The following is a 23,788-nucleotide window of genomic DNA, read 5'->3' on the forward strand; positions in this document are numbered from 1 at the left end:
TGCCTGGTATCCAGGTGGGTTCTGAGTAGCTAGTATCTTTTAAACATAACCACATTGAATCATCTCTAAGCACTGGATTATTGGTTACTGGTCCAAAGATCTTATGAGCAATGATTACAGAAAGTTATTCCACAGGCAATTCTATTTACTGGTTATATTCCCTCTTCACTTCTTTTTCCTATGGAGCAAACTGGATAAATGATCCTAGGACAGAATAGTTCTCAGAGAAAAGGTAGCACAGTTGTTATCTGAGAAGTTGCTGCTTTCTCTCTAACTCGCCCCTGATGCCAGACACATTCTGATCTGTTCAACATGAAAATGAGCAAACAGAGAAGTAGCTTGGTTGTGAATCTTAATATTTGACTGTTACCACAGTGCCCTCCAGGGTGTGCTACCAACATTAGACACTCAAAAGCAACCGGCTGGTTACTCTGTTCCCCAGTGTACTGCCTTACATCTCCTTCAAAGTTTTAACTGCTCTCCTACATGTTTTCTAAGCATTATGGGTAAAGTGAAAGATTTAGAAACATTTTCTCAGAACAGTTTCTAACATCTCTTTCCATTTTGAAACAAAGAAACACTCATAATTAATGGGATTGTAATGGATCATGTCTAGAGAAACCTTACTGTAATGGATCATCGCTAGAGGTGTTGTTGGGTACAATGGACTTATTAAAAACTTTGATCTATATCTCTAAGCAAAACTGACATTTGCCCAAAGAACGCTGTGAATTCTAGTGTCACCAGGGAGAAGTTCAAATTAGTTTCCCATTTCTATAATGCATTGGGTACCTCAGTAATATAGTCGGTCAGGAATTACAAAAAAAAAAAAAAGAATTGAAATAAATGTCTATTTTCTATATATATTTATTATTTTCAATCTACTGGAATAAATATAACTTTTGGAGCATCTGGTGTATAAAAGAGGGTTAAAAAGTATGTTCAGGGTGATTTTCAAGTTATGTTTCCAGAAAATTTCTGTCCTTCTGTACAGACACCATTAAGCAATTCTTGGTGGTATCTACTTCCTCCTCCAAAGTTGAGTCTATTCAACTTTGTGTTGCTTGGGTTGAGGAATTAAGAGTACTCTGTAAATTAAAAAAGATAGTTAATCTATACTTTTCTAGGCCAAATGAAAACCTTTTAAACTTCAAGAATACTCTAATATTAACTTAAAATATAAAACAATTTGTTACTTTAAGGTGTATGTATTGTTGTTATTGTTTAGTTGATAAGTTGCATCCAACTTTTTGTGAATCCATGGACTACAGCATGCTAGGCTCCCCTGTCCTTCACTATCTTCCAGAGTTTGCTCAGATTCATGTCCATTTAGTTGTGATGCTATTTAAACATCTCATGCTCTGCTGCCCCCTTCTTCTTTTGCTTTCAATCTTTCCCAGCATCATGGTCTTTTCCAGTGAGCTGGATCTTCGCATCAGGTGGCCAAAGTATTGCAACTTCAGCTTCAGCATTGGTCCTTCCAATGCATATTCAGGGTTGATTTCTTTTAGGTTTGACTGATTGGATCTCCTTGTAGTCCAAGGGACTCTCAAAAGTCTTCTCAAGCACCCCAATTCAAAAGAATCAATCCTTTGGCACTCAGCCTTTGTTAGGGTCCAACTCTCACATACATACATGACTTCTGGAAAAACCATAGCTTTGACTATATAGTCTTTTGTCTGCCAAGTAACGTCTCTGCTTTTTAGTACACTGTCTAGATTTGTCAAAGCTTTTCTTCCAAGGAGTCAGCATCTTTTAGTTTCATGGCTGCAGTCACCATCTGAGGTGATTTTTAGCCCAAGAAAATAAAGTCTGTCACTGTTTCCATTGTTTCCCCATCTATTTGCCATGAAGTGATAGGACTGCGTGCCATGATTTTCATTTTTTGAAGGTTGAGTTTTAAGCCAGCTTTTTTACTCTCCTCTTTCACTTTCATCAAGAGGCTCTTTAGTTCTTCTTCACTTCCTGCCATTAGAGTGGTAACATCTGCACATCTGAGGTTGTTGATATTTCCCCCCGCATTCTTGATTCCAGCTTGTGATTCACCCAGTGCAGCATTTTGCATGACGTACTCTTGTATAAGTTAAATAAGCAGGATGACAATATACAGCTTTGATGTACTCCTTTCCCAATTTGGAATGAATCCATTGTTTCATGTCCAGGTCTAAGTGTTGCTTCTTGACCTGCATACAGGTTTCTCAGGAGGCAGGTAAAGTAGTCTGGCATTCCCATCTCTTCAAGAATTTTTCACAGTTTGTTGTGATCTATGCAGTCAAAGGCTTTAGCATAGTCAGTGAAGCAGAAGTACATGCTTTTTCTGGAATTCCCTTGCTTTCTCTATGATCCAACAAATGCTGGCAACTTGATCTCTGGTTCCTCTGCCTTTTCTAACATCAGCTTGTAAATCTGTAAGTTCTCAGTTCAGACACTGCTGATGCCTTTCTTAGATACTGAGCAGAATCATTTGAAATGAGTACAGCTGTGTGGTAGATTGAACTTACACACAAGAACTATACAAAAAAGTTCTTAATGACCAGGATAACCACAATAGTGTCGTATCACTCACCTAGAGCCAAACATTCTGAAGTGTGAAGTCAAGTGGACCTTATGAAGCATTGCTACAAACAAAGCTAGTGGAGGTGATGGAATTCCAACTGAGCTACTTCAAATCTTAAAAGATAATGCTATTAAAGTGCTGCACTCAACATGTCAGCAAATTTGGAAAACTCAGTAGCGGCCACAGGACTGGAAAAGGTTAGTTTTTATTCCAATCCCAAAGAGAGCAGTGCCAAAGAATATTAAAAAAAAAAGATGCAGATGAATATTTTGTTAATACCACCAATTGAAGACATTTAGATAGAAGACAGAGGTTTATCACTGCCAACAGTTACAATTATTAGATCCGTTCAAGATTTTAACACTGTAGGGCAAATTTAATATTGTAGGACAAAGGGTAACATCAGACATGCAGATGTTACCACTCTAATGGAAGGACCAAATTTGGGTTCACTCTGATGGTCTCTAGTATATCTATTGAAATCACATTATTTAAGAGTACAATTTATTTGAAAAGACAGCAGAGTCAGACTATGAGAAAAGGCCTTTCAAATGAAGTTAGTAAAGAAGAATAAATTGACTTACAGTGAACTGTGATGGCTGCTGAAGCAATCATGCTTTTTTTGTCTACCAGGGAGCATTTATAGTCTCCTGTTGCATTGCGTTTCACATCTGTCAGTGTGTAAGTATTTGAACTTCTAATTCCTTCAGGCTGTCCCTTTTGTTAGAGGTAAAGACATCAGATGATTATACTTGGTAGCTACAATAAGAACAGTTGTATTTGTTGATAAAAATGACATTTTTCTCAGATAAGAAAAAAAAAGGAATGTGTTTCTTCGACTGGAAAAATGATATTAGATTTTGTATGATCTGAATCCTGGGAAAATAATTGATAATTTGATTCTAAGGAAACTGAGAAGGTAATTTGCATTGTACTGATGGCATATATTTGACATTATGGCTTGTGTTAAAGTAAAATTTAAAAAATAGCTAATATTTTATTTTTACATTTATCTCTTAATTTGACAAAAAGATTTGAGAGAGCTTAAAAGAAAACATAACATATATCAAATTAAAGAAAGAAAGAAAGGAGGGAGAAAAGAAAGGAAGGAAGAGAGGTAGAAGGGGAGGGAAGAAGGAAGGAAGGGAGGAGAAAATAAATTTTTAAAAGAAAAACGAACTAGTAACTAAGAATTAAAAAATATTTTTTAAGTATTAGGAGTATATATTAACAAAAAACATAGTGACTGCTAAAACTAAGACACAAATTTGGCTCTGTAAACCCTGAAAATCAATGTAGAAACATAATTAGTTTAAAATTTTCATTTGCATATCAGGCAAAAACACTATGTCAATTTATTAGGATACATAGAATCATCTGTCAACATTTAAGTGTGAAAGTGAAAAGTGTTTAGTTGCTCTGTCGTGTCCAACTCTTGGTGATCCCATGGGCTGTAGGCTACCAGGTTCCTCTGCCCAGGGAATTTTCCAGGCAAGTATATTAGAGTGGGTTGACATTCCCTTCTCCAGGGGATCTTGACCCAGGAATTGAACCTGGGTCTCCTTGCATTGCACATAGATTCTTTTCATCTGAGCCACTAGGAAAGTTCCTTAAAGTAAAAAGAAATCACTTATACTTGTCTTCTGAGTAATCAGTGGTTGATAGTCTTAAGCATTACTGAAGAATGCAGTGGATGGCATTATGAACAGACCTCTGCAGTAAACATAGTAAGAGTTGCACATGGCTTCTCCCAAAGGAAAATTTTGTCAAACACAAACCTGAGAAGGCTGTGGGAGAGCAAACAAGTGTCCTCAGATGTAGCTCTCATCTAGTCTGGCTCCACAGCACTATGACATCTAGAACACAGCCAAATTATCCTCTAGACATCACTTCTTTCAGTTCCAATACTGATAAAAGTTAAGAAAATGGCCCTTCATGACCATGTACGACGGCAAGATATAGCCCATTGCTTTCCTCTATCAAGCTAAATATAAGGGGTAACACAAGTGTCCCTATATTGGAAATTCAGGGACGTGTTCAGGAACACCCTCTGTGTGGATTTAGAATCCACATCAAACCATTTGCTATCATCATTCTGCATTTTATATTTGTCTGCTTATGAAGAGCAGATTCTTATAGTTTATTTGGATAATGAGACTTTGAGTTTCTACCACTATGGTTTCCTCTGATCAGCTCTTCTCCTCTTTGTCCCTGATTCCACTTAACATTGAATAAAAAAAGGCAAGAACACTGGCATATGCCAAAAAACTTTTAAAGGGCATTCCATAGGTGTCCGTTGTCTCCAAGAATAACATCCTTTCTCACTTAAGCTGCCCAAGAACATACAATTCTTAATGTTAGCCAACTGCCAAACAATAGGATGGAATGATAGCAGTCTAGCTCAAGTGAAAATCCTGGATCACTTACTGGTAAGTAAAACAAAAACTCCTCAGGAGGAGGGTTACCGTTCCCCAAGCATTTAAGAGTGACATTGTCCCCTTCTTTGATGGCATTTTTTGACGGCAGCACTTGCATTGTCACCTGCTCTGTAGGATCTGCGAGAGTCACAAACACGAGTTAACCATTTCATCAACTACCAAATTACTTCGCACATATAACGTGAGTGACTAAATTATACACAGTTTTCTCAAGAAGCTAGTAATGGTAATTACTTAAATGCATCTTTTTATAGAAGGACTGAAGTTAATAGCTACTTGCTATAACAAGTACTAATCTTGGTTAGAGCAAACTACAAAGAAGCTCTGTTACATAAAAATCAATTTCTTCTTAGCAAAATGTCTTTACCTGAAATAGGAATGACCATAATTATTTTATGTGTAAAAGACCAGTAGGAACAATCTCATTGTATAATCTCATTATAAGGACATTTAACTATATTACACATATCTTACAGTTTGGAAAGATTGCTAGAAAAAGAGCTAAAACTATCAGGCACCCCCACACTCATATTACACAATAATATCTTATATTAAATAAAAAGGGACATGAGCCAAATAATACCAGGAAGATTTTTGGTCTGCAGGAGAGCAGATTTGCTTTCAGAAAGATGAATCCCATAAACAGAGTGAGACCCTTAATATAATACAATCAATAGAACTGTGAATGTATTGTAATTCTTTTCTGTTCATTGGAGCCAAGATGCAACTTTAAATTCCATTTTGGTCATTTTTAAGGAGAAAATAGGGCTAAAGGGTATTCTTTGGTCAAGGCTACTGCTCAACAGTAGAATGCTAAAGGAATTAAAAGTTGGATGCACAGTGGACCATATCTACCCAACAGGAAATCAAAGCAGGAGGTGTTGGCAGTTATAAATGACCCGCTTTCTAATATATTCACTTGTTATGTAGCTGGTAATACAGTGAACAATGAATTTCAAAATCATATGATGTAAAGGTTTATTTTAGAGAGCCTTTTCCACAAGGCTTAATAACTCCTGAGGCAAGTGTCTATATTTCCAAACTGGCAGCACTAAAAATAATCCATCTATGAAGACTTACTTTGCTATTAGCTAATAAAGTGAGATGAATAAGTGGTATAGCTGTTTTTTCTTCTATCTCTTGCAATCATTTACTTGCCTTTCTAAGATTAAAGGCAGAAAAAAAAAAAAAAAAAAAGAAACCCAGAAGGGTTGTTATAGATTGCCTCTGACTTTTTTCATGCTTGGGCATTTCTGAATATTTGCCCAGAAGGTTCTGAGGCTAAACAGTAATTGACTTAATATACTTGTTCATTTTTCTGAATTTGCCGGAGGTAATTCCCTGACCAGTTCTCAGTACAGTGGGAAAGTAAATAAAGTTTGTCCTCCACTGGCCTTCCATTTCGAGGCCTCCCTCACTCATTCACATGGCCCTTCTCTGCCTGCTTTTGGTCTGTCTCATGTCACTGCAGCATATCTCTGACCAAAGCTGACACCAGAACAGCTAGGAATCATAATCGATCTGACTTTCTGCTTTATTTTAACCCTGCTTGTCTGTATCCCTTCTTCAATAGGCTCTGCTCTGTACTGGAGAGTTGAAGACCTAGACTGAGATCAGGGGGTTAACGTAACACGTTGAAGTTTTAACAGTGACTTTCTGGGTGCCGGCTAATGTGTGCCCAACAAAATTAATGATCTCATACTCTCCCTTTGACTTTGAATTTTACTCTATTAGTAAATCATCAGTCTGCCAGTTACTCTGGCTTTTTCCTTTGTCATCTTTTATCCACTCAATCACCCAATCTTAATGACTAATCCTTATATTTTGCATCTGATTCTTCCCTTCTCTTCTCCCAACACTTCCCTAGTGAAGGCTCTAATTAATCTACATCTGAAACATTGCCACTAAACATCATTTAGTTCCTCACCGTAAGCCTTTCTCTTTTCTACATCTTTATACATATTTTCTCTAAATCAGTTTTGGAAATAGTGCTTTGACTATTACAATGATATTTAAAAGTCTTCATGCATTCCCAACAAGCAAAGGTTGAAATAAAAATTTCTTAATCTGGTATCCACAACTGCTTTGAACTTACTTTGGGTAAGAATCATATATCCCACTACTCCATATATACCCCTATATAATAAACAAAAGGGTCTACTCAATTTTTCTTTTTCTCATTTCTCCATTTATCTTATGTTTATTCATTTAGTTAATACTTGTTTAGTTCAAGTACTAAGTACTGGAGTTACAAAGTTGAGAACAGCAATTCCCTGTCTTTAGTGAACTCTCAGTTTATTTATGATGACATCAAACTTCTAAAGTAAGACTGTAACAACATTAAAACTGCTTAATTTGCATAAGCATAGCAATCACTGGTAGCTTATAGATTCACCAGATGAGGAAGTTTCCAGTAGGAGTTGACCCTGGAGCTAGGTTTTGAAAAATAAGATGTTTGCTGGATAATAAAGGTGACAGCGTGACAGCATATGAATAAGAATGTACACGGTATTCTACAGGAAGGATCTGGAAAAAAGAACAGATTACAGAAGACAGTGAAGTGGTGAAGGCTGAGAAAGGAAAGGACCATGGCTATAGGAGACTCAAGGCATTTTGAAACTGAGAATGTAAACATCACCCTGAGAGATCTGGGTAGTTGCCCCAAGAGTTTTCATCACAGGAGTAACATGTTCACATTTGTGTTTTAGAAATATATTTCTGGCAGTAGCTTGCAGGGCAGTTTGGGGTGAATAGACAAGAAAACTATTTTAGAAGCTGTTACAAAAATACCAGCAATGAGGAATGGTGGCATAATCTTCAGTTCAGTTTAGTTCAGTTCAGTCGCTCAGTCGTGTCTGACTCTTTGTGACCCCATGAATCGCAGCACGCCAGGCCTCCCTGTCCATCACCAACTCCCGAAGTTCACCCAAACTCATGTCCATTGAGTCGGTGATACCATCCAGCCATCTCATCCTCTGTTGCCCCCTTCTTCTCCTGCCCCCAATCCCTCCCAGCATCAGAGTCTTTTCCAATGAGTCAACTCTTTGCATGAGGTGGCCAAAGTACTGGAGTTTCAGCTTTAGCATCAGTCCTTCCAATGAACACCCAGGCCTGATCTCCTTCAGAATGGACTGGTTGGATCTCCTTGCAGTCCAAGGGACTCTCAAGAGTCTTCTCCAACACCAAAGTCCAAAAGCACCAATTCTTTGGCACTCAGCCTTCTTCACAGTCCAACTCTCACATCCATACATGACCACTGGAAAAACCATAGCCTTGAATAGACAAACCTTTGTTGGCAAAGGAATGTCTCTGCTTTTCAATATGCTGTCTAGGTTGGTCATAACTTTCCTTCCAAGGAGTAAGACTCTTTTAATTTCATGGCTACAATCACCATCTGCAGTGATTTTGGAGCCCCAAAAAATAAAGTCTGAGTTTCCACTTTTTCCCCATCTATTTCCCATGAAGTGATGGGACTGGATGCCATGATCTTAGTTTTTTGAATGTTGAGTTTTAAGCCAACTTTTTCACTCTCTTCTTTCACTTGCATCAAGAGGCTTTTTAGTTCCTCTTCACTTTCTGCCATAAGAGTGGTGTCATCTGCATATCTGGGGTTATTGATATTTCTCCTGGCAATCTTAATTCCAGTTTGTGCTTCTTCCAGCCTAGCGTTTCTCATGATATACTCTGCATATAAGTTAAATAAGCAGGGTGACAATATACAGCCTTGATGTACTCCTTTTCCTATTTGGAACCAGTCTGTTGTTCCATGTCCAGTTCTAACTGTTGCTTCCTGACCTGCATATAGGTTTCTCAAGAGGCAGCTCGTATTCCCATCTCTCTCAGAATTTTCCACAGTTTACTGTGATCCACACAAAGGCTTTGGCATAGTCAATAAAGCAGAAATAGATATTTTTCTGGAATTCTCTTGCTGTTTTGATGATCCAGCAGATGTTAGCAATATGATCTCTGGTTCCTCTGCCTTTTCTAAAACCAGCTTGAACATCAGGAAGTTCCTGGTTCATGTACTGCTGAAGCCTGGCTTGGAGAATTTTGAGCATTACTTTACTAGTGTGTGAGATGGGTGCAATTGTGCGGTAGTTTGAGCATTCTTTGACATTGCCTTTCTTTGGGATTGGAATGAAAACTGACATTTTCCAGTCCTGTGGCCACTCCTGAGTTTTCCACATTTGCTGGCATATTGAGTGCAGCACTTTCACAGCATCATCTTTCAGGATTTGAAATAGCTCAACTGGAATTCCATCACCTCCACTAGCTTTGTTCGTAGTGATGCTTTCTAAGGCCCACTTAACTTCACATTCCAGGATGTCTGGCTCTAGGTGAGTGATCACACCATCGTGATTATCTGGGTCATGAAGATCTTTTTTGTACAGTTCTTCTGTGTATTCTTGCCACCTCTTCTTAATATCTTCTGCTTCTGTTAGGTCCATACCACTTCTGTCCTTTATTGAGCCCATCTTTGAATGAAATGTTCCCTTGGTATCTCTAATTTTTTTGAAGAGATCTGTAGTCTTTCCCATTCTGTTCTTTTCCTCTATTTCTTTGCATTGATCGCTGAGGAAGGCTTTCTTATCTCTCCTTGCTATTCTTTGGAATTCTGCATTCAGATGCTTATATCTTTTCTTTTCTCCTTTGCTTTTCACTTCTCTCTCTCTTTTTTTTTTTTTTACAGCTATTTGTATGGTCTCCCCAGACAGCCATTTTGCTTTTTTGCATTTCTTTCCCATGGGGATGGTCTTGATCCCTGTCTCCTGTACAGTGTCATGAACCTCAATCCATAGTTCATCAGGCACTCTATCTATCAGATCTAGTCCCTTAAATCTGTTTCTCACTTCCACTGTATAATCATAAGGAATTTGATTTAGGTCATACCTGAATGGTCTAGTGGTTTTCCCTACTTTCTTCAATTTAAGTCTGAATTTGGCAATAAGGAGTTCATGATCTGAGCCACAGTCAGCTCCTGGTCTTGTTTTTGCTGACTGCATAGAGCTTCTCCATCTTGGCTGCAAAGAATATAATCAAAATGATTTCGGTGTTGACCATCTGGTGATGTCCACGTGTAGAGTCTTCTCTTGTGTTTCATTATAGGGGACTAGAACGCAAAAGTAGGAAGTCAAGAAATGCCTGGGCTAATAGGCAAATTTGGCCTTGGAATATGGAATGAAGCAGGGCAAAGGCTAATAGAGTTTTGCCAAGAGAACACACTGGTCATAGCAAACACCCTCTTCCAACAACACAAGAGAAGGCATAATCTTAGGCAGTGTCAAAAGGCACAATTATAGACACACAGATGAAAGAGGTATACTGTGAATCAGATATACACAGATAAAAGAGGTAGATTCTATAAAACTCTGAAGATGAATTGATCACATTTCTTTTTCTTGAATGTATACTTCTGTACTTCTCATTTAGCTCCTCCTTCTCTTCTCTGAAGTCATCCTGGAGCAATGAAAATCACTTAGTCATGTCCAACTCTTTGCTACCCCATGGACTATACAGTGTATGGAGTTATCCAGGCCAGAATACTGGAGTGAGTACCCGTTCCTGCCTCCAGGGGATCTTCCCAACCCAGGGATTGAACCTAGGTCTCCTGCATTGCAGTACCAGCTGAGCCACCAGGGAAGCCCATGAATACTGGCATGGGTAGCCTATCCATTCTCCAGTGGATCTTCCTGACGCAGGAATCAAACCGGGGTCTCATACCTACTGGATGAGAAACTCTAGAGCCAGGTCCAGTAGTCTGTATTCTCACAAGTCCTTCAGGGGATTCTGATGCACACTAATGTTTGGGGATCACTGTTCTTGGACACCTGAATTTTCAGGACTATTCACTGAGTCTCTGTGGCACTTACCAGTTGCAACGTTGCACTTACAATTTCCTTCTGATGCATGTATCTTCTCTATTGGTGAAACCCCTTGAATGTCAGGACTATGTCTTAAGCACTTTTGAGTCTTAGCTTTGAAGGCCAGCACTGCATACATTGTGCCTTCTCAAAAACACTGCCAAATGTGCCCTGCACAGCCAGCCATAGTAAAATCATTTCCTTCTTATTCATCCAAGGACTTTTCTGCCCATCTATTTCCCCACGCCTGATATTGACATATATTCTGTTATTTCTAAGCTTTTCTAGTCTGTTCTTTTCCAATCCTTTTCACTCATCTTGATGTTCTTTCCTATCTTGTACTTCTGTGCTTACACCAAGATAGTTTATTTCCAACTGAATATCTCTGAACAGAGTTCTGTTTCCACATACAGAAATAATAGTTTGATTTTAGATAAGCTGTACATGATGAAATCCTCTCAATCCTTGCTTTTAAATCAAGTTGAAACTTGTTTACAAAGTTTAAGGCAAAACATCTCATGATGGTTAGAGCAAGTGGAATTTCAGTTTCACTCTTTATATAAGATTCTGCACTTCATGGAGCCCAAATAGAAATGTAGCTGAGATAAAACTCTTTGAAGGTTTAATGGGCATTTCTACCCTTTCTCTCAAATAGATGTAGAAGTATTAGGTTATTCTACAACATATGGAAGTATTATGGGAATTTCTAATTCATTAAAAATAGTAAAATATTCTATATCATTCCCTGAAATATATCTTGTCTATATGCTTATTAGGTAAAAATGATAATAGTACTTACTAACAGGCATTTAATGTGCTACATATTGTGCTATTTTAGATTTTTCATTTCACTTAATCTCCATAACACCACCATGAGTTAAGAATTATATTTTTCCTATTTCAAAATATGAAAACTGAGACAGAGTAGTTAAGCTTCTTTTCTAGAAATACATAGTAACTGCCAGCAATGAAACTGGATTGTCAGCATCTTTGCTCTAAATCATATTATCTTGACTTCCATCTTATGGAAGGAACACAGCATGGGAGAAAAGGATTCTAATCCAGTTGCTAAAGCTAATTTAGGGTAAGTCTCTGGGTCTCATTTTGCTGTTAAATAAAATAATGGACTTAGATCGGATGATCAAGAAAGTTGCTTTATAGTCTAATATTCCAGGTTTTAAAATCTGTGGTGTAAAGTTAAGCAAAATACCTTGGAATTCAACATCCTATCTAACTTATGCAATTGATCACACTATTAATATATTTCTCTTTATTAAAATGGAAATTCCATATCGAGAAAACCAATCAGTCATAAGTCTCTATTCATCTGTCATTCATTCAGAAAACCATCAGGAGAAGGCAATGGCAACCCACGCCAGTACTTTTGCCTGGAAAATCCCATGGACGGAGGAGCCTGGTAGGCTGCAGCTCATGGGGTCATGAAGAGTCGGACACAACTTAACGACTTCACTTTCAATTTTCACTTTCATGCATTGGAGAAGGAAATGGCAACCCACTCCAGTATTCCTGCCTGGAGAATCCCAGGGATGGGGGAGCCTGGTGGGCTGCCATCTATGGGGTTGCACAGAGTTGGACACAACTGAAGTGACTTAGCAGCAGCAGTAGCATTAGCAAAAAACCATCAGGCGGCATTCTGAACTCCTATAAAATCCATGACTATGTACCAAGGTTGAGAATTAACAGAAGAAATCAGACTAAGTTAGAGAATACAGAGGAGATGATTATAAATAACAAAGTAGAGACTGAAAGCTATAATAAGATGGCTGAGCATTTATTCTATGGGTCTTGTAAAGAGGAAGATATTACTTGGGTACTATGGAACAGGGATGGGAATTTGAAAATAGATTCAAAGAGCTTATGAATTGGGACTTAAAATAACATTGGAACGTTTTTTCTAATACATTAAATTGTATAATTATATTGAATTACTTACAGTAAATATCAAAAACTGCTTGTTCAGAGTAAACTGTTTTCTGGCCAGATGGTCCATAATATGTCACAGAGCAGGTGAATGGCATTTGTATGTCAGCCTTGGTTGTCTTGTACTCCAGGGATGAAGACATGGTATAGAGCTGAGTTATTTGGTCCATTTGCTTTCTAAAAATTATGACCACCGCTGAAGAAAATAAAGAACACTAATGGTAGGATCTTTCATTGGAAAATCACAGCCCTTAATTAACTGTCATAGCAACTTTGAGAAGTGGTTTTGTCCTTCTTACTGCATTTAACAGGAGGGAAAATTGACATGTAGTGAGGTAGATGTCTTTTCAAAAGCATGAATCAGAGACATGGACAGAAATAGAACCCTGAGAATTTTATCTCCCACTCACTTTAATTAACTTCTAGAACATGACATATACAGAAATAATTTTCTCTGCTCTTGATTTTTCTGCACAAGGTCTAAAATGATGTTTTAAAAAAATCCCTTACTGATTTAATGGATACTTAAGTAACAAAGAATATAGAGTCATAAATCAAAAGAGGGCAATGCATTTAGACTCAGGATAGTCTAAAGAATGCTTGGACAAGAGAAAGGCAAAACAAGTCTCCTGAATTTATTGCCCACTTCTTACCTACCTCCTTCAAGAGGTTGCAGAACTTTTCCATTCCTGTACCACGTGATGTTGCCATCTGGATAACTGTCTTTTGAAATGCACTCACCCAACTGCAATATAGAGAGGAAATATTACAACCTTGGTTCCATCAGGGGTTGTCCATTTGAAAGCCCCAGACTTCTCAAGGGATGCCCCAACTAAGGACTGAATGAATGCACTCTTACATAAAAACAATGTCTTGTGTTTAAAATTATAGTCTTGCCCATTTTAAAATGTGCAGTAGATGCTGCCACCATTAATAAAATCACATTCATTTAAAAGCATTGCCCAATTTATTTTGACAGTATTCATTTTTAACATTAACTAAATAACATAACTGCATTAACATTGGCTATTACCATGGTTGATAGATCTGCATTTGAAAGAATCATTAACAGTGTTAAAATGAGGCTGCCTCTTCAACTTCATGCTACATTTCAGATGACATATACTTACCATGAACTGTAATCCTCACCACTGTACTTCACATGTGTTTTTAATATTTGTGTCTGTGTGTGTATCTGTGCATGCACGTATATGCTCAGCCATGTACAATTCTTTGCAACCCTGTAGACTGTAGCCTGCCACGCTCCTCTGTCCATGGGATTCTCCAGGCAAGAGTACTGGAAATGGAGTAGGTTGTCATTTCCGACTCCAGGTTTTAATATTTAGTGTTTATTAAATAATATTATGCAGTCAACTTTAATTGGATTCAAAGAATTTTGAACTTGCTTTTTCCTCCAATAAAGGAAATTTGGGCTATTTTAATTAGCGAAAATGAGATTATGAATCAAGTGATGTACTCATATATGGAACTCCAGTTGTGTCCTTGGAGAAGGAAATGGCACCCCACTCCAGTGTTTTTGCCTGGAGAATCCCAGTGATGGGGGAGCCTTGTAGGCTGCCATCTACGGGGTCGCACAGAGTCGGACATGACTGAAGCGACTTAGCAGCAGCAGCAGCAGTTTTGTCCTTCCTTCAAATCTCCATTAATATGATTGCACAAGTCTTATCTTATACCTTTACTTCAACTTTTCAATGGTTTGTCAGTAAGATAGAGACCAAACATTATACATGACAGAAGGTTTGTCATAATCCAGCCTCTCTTAACTCTCGAGATTTACCTCTTATTGGACTCTCTTGCCCACTGGCTGAGCACCCAAAATTCCAGTGTGTTTCCCAACCATGCCATTTCCTTTCACATGGTATTATTTCATACTGCTGGAAAGCCCTTTCTGGCTGTGGTGTGCAGAAAATGTACTCATCTACCATGACTTCATTAAACATTCAGTTCATTCAAACAAGAAAGATTTATGCTTTTTTTAAAAAGAAACTCTCATCTCCCTCTCCTCCCTTCAGAAATAACCATACCTTCCTCTGTGTCCTTTCTACCTTGTGCAGACTTTCTAACTGGTGCCTGGAACACTGGCAACTCCACAGAGCAAAGTCTATCTAATTTGTCCTGGCATCTGAGGACAAGAAAGGCATTCAACAATAGGCTAAGGAAAGGCAATCAATCAAAAATAAGTTCTTACCTTTTTAAGCTTGTCTGTCTCAAGAAATGGGGCTTTGCTTACAATTTCAGGTTTAGATGGTTGCTCTAAAGTTAAACAGAGAAATATTTTAAGTGCAGGTGGAAGAAGAAAATGGACATTTGTGATTTGGTTTACAGAAAAATTATTAATTTACTCAAAGTAGAAAAATAAGCAACACAATAAAGTTTTCCCATATAATCTATAATTAGGAAATCTGGTTAGCTACTCATTCCAGATATTTGCTTTATTACATTAAATATTATTTTAAATGCTTATTACTCCTGTGAATAAAATATTGGTAACATTTTCTGGATGCTTTATAAACAGTGCGTATGGTTTAGATGGTAACAGAGGTTAATGTATTAAAGAGGATATATTATCTGCAATTGATTACCATGTGCACTTTCTACTTATCAATAATTTCCACCTCTTTAGATGAAAACTGGAGTTCACATGAATTTGGATCACAGGGGCGCTTATTTAAAATACAGATTTCTGAGCCCTACCAGGCCAACTGAATCATATCCAGGGGAAGTCCTATAAACCTACTTTTAGAACAAGTTCCACTGGGGATTTTGGGGTACAGTGTAGCTTAAATATCACTGCTCTAAAATCAAGGGAAATATATAGTGGTTAAGGGATATAGAAGCTCAAGTTTCCTATTATCTCAAACTTTGTCTTTTAAGTGAAGTTATATTATGAAACAATAAATGTGAGAATATCTTTCACATTTGGAACCTAAGATAATGGACAGAGGCATTTTCAATATAGGAAGTTTTATAAGCATATATTCTAATAGAGGCTTTGGGAAAAACTGATTACAAATTGGATCAACATGGTATTATTTAAACTTATTTTATTCTAGCCTTTAGTTGTCTATCATTGATGAATTTTTTTAACTTATTAATTAGCTCTAACAATTAGTCTATAGAAAGTGGATATTTCCTCACATTGTCATTGATTTTTGTGAGTCTCATGGAGAACGATTCTATTCTCAAATAAATAGACAAAGACAACCAGCTATCCTTTCTTCCATAATCTTATTGTCTACCATCACTGTACTTTTACTACCAAACTAAATTCGCTTTTCTATAATTATTATTCAGTTTGGAATTCAGTTATCAGACATGTTACCTAACCAGACCATTATAGGAAACATGGAAGAAGACAAAAAGTCTTTGAAACAGCAAAATGAGTATCACCAAGTTTCCAGGCAAAAATAATGTAATCTTCTTCAAGTTAATATCCAGAGTTAATTTTCCCTTTGCAATTATTTTATATTAGAAATTAGAACAGTGAATATAATAGTGAATTTGCCTATGTGTTGAACTTGCACTTCAATTATAGGAGGCCTGCTGCTGCTGCTAAGTCGCTTCAGTTGTGTCCGACTCTGTGCGACCCCATAGACAGCAGCCCACCAGGCTTCCCCGTCCCTGGGATTCTCCAGGCAGGAATACTGGAGTGGGTTGCCATTTCCTTCTCCAATGCATGAAAGTGAAAAGTGAAAGTGAAGTCTCTCAGTTGTGTCCGACTCCTAGCGACCCCATGGATTGCAGCCTACCAGGCTCCTCCATCTGTGGGATTTTCCAGGCAAGAGTACTGGCGTGGGTTGTCATTGCCTCTCTGGACTATTTACTATTAATTCTAGAAATATAATTTTCTTGATATAGTTTCCTGAAGAGCAATTATCTATATTCTAAATGCACAGACTGAAAAGAAAATATAAGAAAAATTAAAAAGTAGAAGAAAGATAGAAAAAGAGAAAAGAGTTACAAACAATTACATTAACACAAATAAGAAGTGACCTGGCTACCTGATTGCTAAGAATGACCAAAAATTATGAAAAACTGAAAAAAATACTCAAAATAAATAGCAATTTCTGGGAAATATGTAGCCTTCTACACATCAGCAAGTCTTAATTTTGTCACTATTTCAAAATACAATCATTAATGTTCATAATTACAACTTGAGTTATTGATAAAACCTTAAATTATGTTCAGAATCCAATGTTTTATGGCAAATGTCCAATGCCTTTGTGATAGGGCTGCATCCAAAATATTTAAACAAAATGAAAATCTTGGGGTTTGAGTAAGTGAAAGTTCTCTGGGAACTAAAGTCAGCTACTCAGTGATACCTCTCTCAGAGCTCAAAAGAGGTAAGGTATGAAATTAATTTATGTGGTTGATGAAAAGTCGAGATTAACAAGAAAAAAAGAGCAAATACTTTTCTGTTTCCTCTTCAGTTACTATCTATGCCTGGAGTATATATAGATTTGAAAAGAACCTCTAAAAAATTAGATTTTTAATAGAAAGTGCAGGTGGGCAGTTTTGTTAGGTTGCACTAATGTCTAGTTCATGAAAATCAGATGGCAACTCGGTTAGACACATATTTCCTCTAATGTAGAATATATTCCTCTACTGTAATTCTGTAGTTTATAAACTCTGTATAACTGTCAATATGGGTGTGGTAAAATTGTTGGTCTTTTCCACATGTCCATGTGGAAAAGTCCTTTCTAAAACTTATTATTTCAATAAAAGAAAGCTGCAGCAAACCCAGGGAAACCTGATGAAAGGATATGTAAAATTTGGTTCTCTTTGTACAGTTGTTCATTTTTCTATTTAGAAGAGAAAGTCATATTGAATATTGAGAAAGTAAGGTGACTGCAGCCATGAAATTAAAAGACGCTTACTCCTTGGAAGAAAAGTTATGACCAACCTAGATAGCATATTCAAAAGCAGAGACATTACTTTGCCAACAAAGATCCGTCTAATCAAGGATTTGGTTTTTCCAGTGGCCATGTATGGATGCGAGAGTTGGACTGTGAAGAAGGCTGAGTGCCGAACAATTGATGCTTTTGAACTGTGGTGTTGGAGAAGACTCTTGAGAGTCCCTTGGACTGCAAGGAGATCCAACCAATCCATTCTAAAGGAGAACAGGCCTGGGTGTTCTTTGGAAGGACTGATGCTAAAGCTGAAACTCCAGTACTTTGGCCACCTCATGCGAAGAGTTGACTCATTGGAAAAGACTCTGATGCTGGGAGGGATTGGGGGCAGGAGGAGAAGGGGACAACAGAGGATGAGATGGCTGGATGGCATCACCGACTTGATGGACGTGAGTTTGAGTGAACTCTGGGAGTTGGTGATAGATAGGGAGGCCTGGCGTGCTACGATTCATGGGGTCGCAAAGAGTCAGACACAACTGAGTGACTGAACTGAACTGAACTGAACTGAAGGCTAATACCAACTGCATTTCTTTGAGTTATTTTCTCAAACTTTTGTTTCAAACATTTCATTTTAAATATATATTTTGCAGGTAACTTTCTCTCATATTAGCTTGTAACAATCTATGAGTATCAGTTAGAGGACCATAAAAGAGGACGTATATTATTTTAGCAAAATTGCATATTGATTCCAAAGTGTTTAAAAAAGCTTTATGTGAGTTAATCTTAATATAATTCATGGATTCATAACTAAGTATAGAATTGAAAGGAAAAGTCATGTCACAAATTTATTAGCATTATTAAAATAATTTTGTCAAAGGTTTCACAGTCAGGTGAGGATGAAGTGATGAACACAAAACTACTTTATATCACCTACAATGCACTAGAGTTATTCTCAAAAGCCACCCAGGGGAAAGCTCAATTTGATATGGGAGGAGAGCAAGAAGAGGCAGGTGCACTGGCTACAGTGAGTCATGGATGCTTCTCTCAGTATTTTCTTGACAATCATCTCTTGATGTACCTTAAGTAGTCATCATGAGCATGAAATTATAGTTTATTTTCCTTATGAAATGGGAAGAAGTATTATTTTATACATTTAAAGGATCAAAATGAAATATACAGAGTAGATCTCATTTGTTGAAAGGGTTATTTTCTGCTTCTTTCATTTAAAAAAAGAAGTGACTTGCAGTTTGAGATGAATAATTTTCACAGGGAGGGTTGGAGGAGGGATGCTCGGTTCTGATAAATATTGAGCAGAGTGTCCAAATGAAAGCTCTAAAATAACACTGTGATGTCAACCATTACTAGGAGAAGAACTGGCTGGTCCAGGTAGACACCAGACTCGAAGTCACAGAAATAGTCTTCCTTTTAATACTACACACACCAGTGCAGAAGATTAGGCTGGATTGTGATTTTCAAAGGCTTTTTCGTGCTCAAGCCCTTCTCTCATTTTTCCCCCCCTGAACAAAATATCATGAAAAAACTTTGAAACACTGAGTGACTAGAATTCTAGTTAATCAAGCAGAAGCAGCTCCTCACTTTCCTCAGACTTATTCATTAGCTCCTCAAGAGAATCCTAGGAACAGAATGAGAAAATCAGCACCTAATCTGAAGTACTCACTTATAGATGAGGAGAGACTCACAACCCCTTGCCCTGACTGGTGATCACTTGTCCAAGGTCAGAAATTAGTAGCAGATCTAACAAAGCGAGATCTCCTGATGACCAGTTCAGTGATTTTCCTATTAGACCACTGACAGCCATTCAGCCATTTGGCTCTCTGGGCACGCATTCAACCTCTAAGACTTTTGCACAATCACAACAATGAATCTTTGGGAGAACTTTTAAAGGTTTGCTCTGGCTAAGGGATAGTTTTATGAATTTCAAATGTATATTAAATGCAAACAGTCTGATTTTAGTGCCATTCAACTACCAAACAAACAAAAATGCCTTATTAGTGGTGACAAAGCATGAGACTTATTTTGGATCTGGTCTGCTTTACTGGCATGATTTCTTTCATGAAAGATATAGCTTAGAACTGAATAAACAAACCTTCATCAGAGTAATAAAGTGATCAGTCATGGCCTCTAGTTTGAACGAAAACAGTTTGACTTTGCTCATGAGGCGGACATTCTGCAGCAAGCTGATTTGGGATTAGCTCATGTTAACCATACTCATTCTGTGGTACACAATGCATGTTGCTAGGTGACTCGACAGAAGGAAACAGAGGACTGATTGATGAGCCTAGTAACTCTTAAGTGACTGCAATATGTACATGCACAGAATGAAAGCCTCCATGTCACAGCTGCTATTTGCTTCACAAATAAAGATCCAAAGTAAATTCATTATTTTTTAAAAAAGCAGAGTACCTGTATGCTCTTGCAAACTCTTTCTTTATCATGAGCTGTGCTGTTTATTTAATTGGACTTGGAGGGTCCCACAGTTTCTAGTATAAAACCCCATTTCCAAAAATGTATAACTCATCTATTTAAATTCTCCCTGGCCCAGAGCCTGGAATGCAAATTCTGTTTCTGAGAATCACTTTGTTTTCAACAACATTCAAAAGAGAAGGAGGGTAGCGGGAGCTGATGGTATGCAGGGTATGAGTTTGTTTTTACAATCATAGATATCCCTTGTATTCCAAAGCAGCTTACAAATTTTATCGAATTAAGCCAACTGAATTTCTGGGCATTTAAAAAATTATATTCTAAAAATGGAACAACCTGGATTTTCTCAACTTTCTTGTAGATTTTCTTGATATTTGGTAATTTTAACATAATAACGAGAAATGTGACAATGACATCAATACACATAATCTTTAGAGTGATATGACTTAATCTCTGTACCTACTGCAGTACATTCCTCTATACTTATATTTATGATGTCATGGCCTAATTAAAAGTGTTTCTAGCAGTGCAAAATTCATCTTCCTAATAACATAAACGTGAAATAAAAGGAAAGAAAAAAATACATGGGACTTTGGCAAATACAGGATGGAGATTATCTGGGGTGTTTACTAGAAGGGGGCATAACTGAGAAACACTTGGTATTTGGTTTGATCCATAAAATAATTGAGTTGATGGTTTCTGGAAAGTGCCTTCTAAGCTGAAAGGTAATCAACTGAAACATGTAATATGCTTTTACACGGTTCTTCTGGAGAACAAAGGCTTCTTTGATAGTATAAGCACTCTTTGAATCCTTGTCGTGAGCCCAGAGGAGCTTTGAAGTCCATATAAATGCTTAAGGGACGGTCTTACTTAGTTGCATGGGCTATTACAAGAGAAACAGGAAAAATCCAAGGTTACTTGCTGTAATAGCAAGTCCCTCTGGGTTTCTTTCTTCCCTGTTTATCTGAATAATTTCTAGGTGCTGTCAAGTTATCAGAAAACAGTGGAAAAAACTGAAAAGTAAGATGTTCTTGCCTAATTAAAAAAAAGACTGGTATTCTGAAACCTTTGAGATCTATTTTTCTCCCTGTAATTTATAAGATATGATGTAATAAAGGTGGGATATTTTATTTAAATATTAAAAGATAAAACATTTTAATTAGAACTTCTCAAGTCATTTATTTGCAGAGCTATTTGCACCCTCACATTAACTACATAGTATCATTAGCCAAAGTAACCTACAGTAATTATTCCAAGCTTCTTTACAACTTTCTCTTCTTCCAATCCTACTCTACTTTTTCCCCCAGATGGATTCCACATACACCTTCAGAGTGTGGTGAACTTCTTTATTTTATGGCACTTTTCTAAACCATTTGAACACTCTCAGAATGTAAATCAACAAGCATTAAGTGCTTAAGGTCAGAATGTGTGTGTGTACACACACATATACATATATATACACACATATACAGAAAACTTAGGTCTCCTGCTTGCATCTGTTATTGTTATACATCAAAATGGCAATTTTATATGGTTTAGCCTAATGCATATTTATGTATGCATTGATATGCATGAGTATGTATATCAAAAATGTTCAAATTTTTCCATAACATTGTACAGAAAATCCCAATGAACTTTCTGGCCAACCCAATATTATGTATCTATGTATTAGTATCTATCACATAACATTTATTTGTACATGTCAGTGAAAGTAAAAGTTCACAGGGTAGTTTTTATTTAATAGTACTTCATATCACAGGAAATTGTATCCAACAAAACAACAGAATATTCTTTTATTCCCTCACTGCAAATAAAATAATATTCTGTTTCTTTGCTAGATAAAATTCTTATTTGAATTTCAGGTTTTTGTTTTTCTCATTGACAGTATGCATGAGCAGAACAAAGATCTCTAGAAGTCCTCTTACGTGATACCTGCTACACTACAGGTATCACTACAGAGAGTGATAATAGTACAGGAGACACTACAGAGAGCTCAGCCTTGTTTCTAAAGAACATTTTCTAGGACCAATCATCAATCCCACTTAGCAGTTACATTTGGACTACTTACTGAACACCTTGACTACTGTGGGAGCCTCAAACACGTTGTCCTCAGTTACTAGCATGCACACAAATCTCTTTTCATCACTGATCCTTGCATTACTGATAGAGAGAGTGTAGTTTTCTGAGAGGTTCAATCTGTCTTTGTATTCTGGTACATCGTCGTACTGCACACTTTTCTTTGTAGAGGACCTGAAGGCAATAAATACTGGGGAACCATCGGGCTTTTCCTAAAAGTTAAAGTAACAATATATTAAAAAACAGGCATATTTAGACATTTCAGAATTACAGTCAGAGCAACAAAATTTTCTTGGTCATGTTATTCATCAAAATTTGTAGTTCTGTCCAAGAAGAATAATTTTGGATATGAGCCTCACATAAATCTTTGGTTACAGAGGATCACTCTTCATAAGGGAAAAGCTTTAAGTTCTTTTACAGGTATCAGTAAGTATACAAACATGAAAGGATGGAGCGTAAGGGTCCTAGCTTTTCTTGCATCTGAAGGACAGAATTGGTATGTTTTGAAATTGACAAGGGTTGGCCTTATGTCTAATATAAAAGAAAAATGGGTGAAAACAAATGTGTTTTGTGTTATGCTACAAAAGGGTTTTCAGCTAACTATCATAGCAACATACACTTGAGCTGCAAACAGTCATTTAGAAATCCTAGGCAATTATATTTAGCATGCTCATTACTTTAATCCATATACTTTATGTGCCCACACTTTCCAGTTTCAGTCAGAACTGACACAGCTGACCTTTACACATAACATAGTTTAATGAATCTTCATGGAGGAACAGTATATTTGCCCTTGCAAAAGGATCATGTCCATTAAAGCAATAGAATCCAATTAATCACTGAAACCCATGGTTTTGCTATCTGAGTCATAAAACTTAGCTCAGAGGGCTTTCATATAAAAACTTATTATCAAAATAAAATATAATCTGGCATATAGACTTATGCCAAGAGCACTGAGACATATAATTCATTTCTTCCTTTGCTCTCACAAACATTCTTTTACCTAATAACAATAATCAAAAATAAAGGCCAATCTCTCTTCTACTTGGGGCTTCCCAGGTGGTGCTAGTGGTAAAGGATCTGCCTGCAATGCAGGAGCCACAGGAGATGTGGGTTCGATCCCTGGGTTGGGAATATCCCTTGGAGGAGGGCATGGCAACCCACTCCAGTATTCTTGCCTGGAGAATCCCAGGAACAGAGGAGTCTGGGAGGCTACAGTCCATGGGGTTGCAAAGTATTGGACACGACTGAGCAGTTGAGCACACATGTGTGTACTCTCTTTTACTAAACTCACAAGGTCTTGAAGAAAATAAAATAAAATAAGACATTTTAAAGTATATGACAAATTTCAAGGTGTTAAGAGAAGTAACATTTAAAAAATTATTTTATTTATTACTGTTATGAACTCAATGCTTGTGACCCTCCCAAAGTTGTATGTCTAAGCCCTAACCCCCAGTGTGGGCCTTTAAGAGATGATTTGGTTTAGATGAGGTCTTGGGGATGGTACCCTCATGATGGAATTAGTGCCCTTATAAGAAGAGGAAGAAGCACAAGCACTCTCTCTCTCTCAATGAGAACACAAAGAAGAGGTCCTGTGAGCGC

The 23,788-nt window shown here is 37.2% G+C and overlaps 1 protein-coding gene across 2 annotated transcripts in view; it reads right to left on the reverse strand.

Annotated features, from left to right (window-relative positions):
- Window positions 1-23,788, reverse strand: part of ALCAM (activated leukocyte cell adhesion molecule) — a 227,239-nt gene that overhangs the window by 40,043 nt on the left and 163,408 nt on the right. For both annotated transcript variants that reach the window (XM_040225481.1, XM_040225471.1), the window contains exons 3-8: window positions 22,179-22,398; window positions 15,007-15,071; window positions 13,455-13,542; window positions 12,811-12,993; window positions 4,985-5,112; window positions 3,142-3,274 (exon numbers count right to left, since the gene is read on the reverse strand). In XM_040225481.1, coding sequence (XP_040081415.1) covers window positions 3,142-3,274; window positions 4,985-5,112; window positions 12,811-12,993; window positions 13,455-13,542; window positions 15,007-15,071; window positions 22,179-22,398 — 817 coding nt within the window. The remainder of the gene's footprint in view (window positions 1-3,141; window positions 3,275-4,984; window positions 5,113-12,810; window positions 12,994-13,454; window positions 13,543-15,006; window positions 15,072-22,178; window positions 22,399-23,788) is intronic.

Source organism: Oryx dammah, unplaced genomic scaffold, assembly GCF_014754425.2.
Source record: "Oryx dammah isolate SB20612 unplaced genomic scaffold, SCBI_Odam_1.1 HiC_scaffold_2, whole genome shotgun sequence".
Classification (NCBI taxonomy): Eukaryota; Metazoa; Chordata; class Mammalia; order Artiodactyla; family Bovidae; genus Oryx; species Oryx dammah.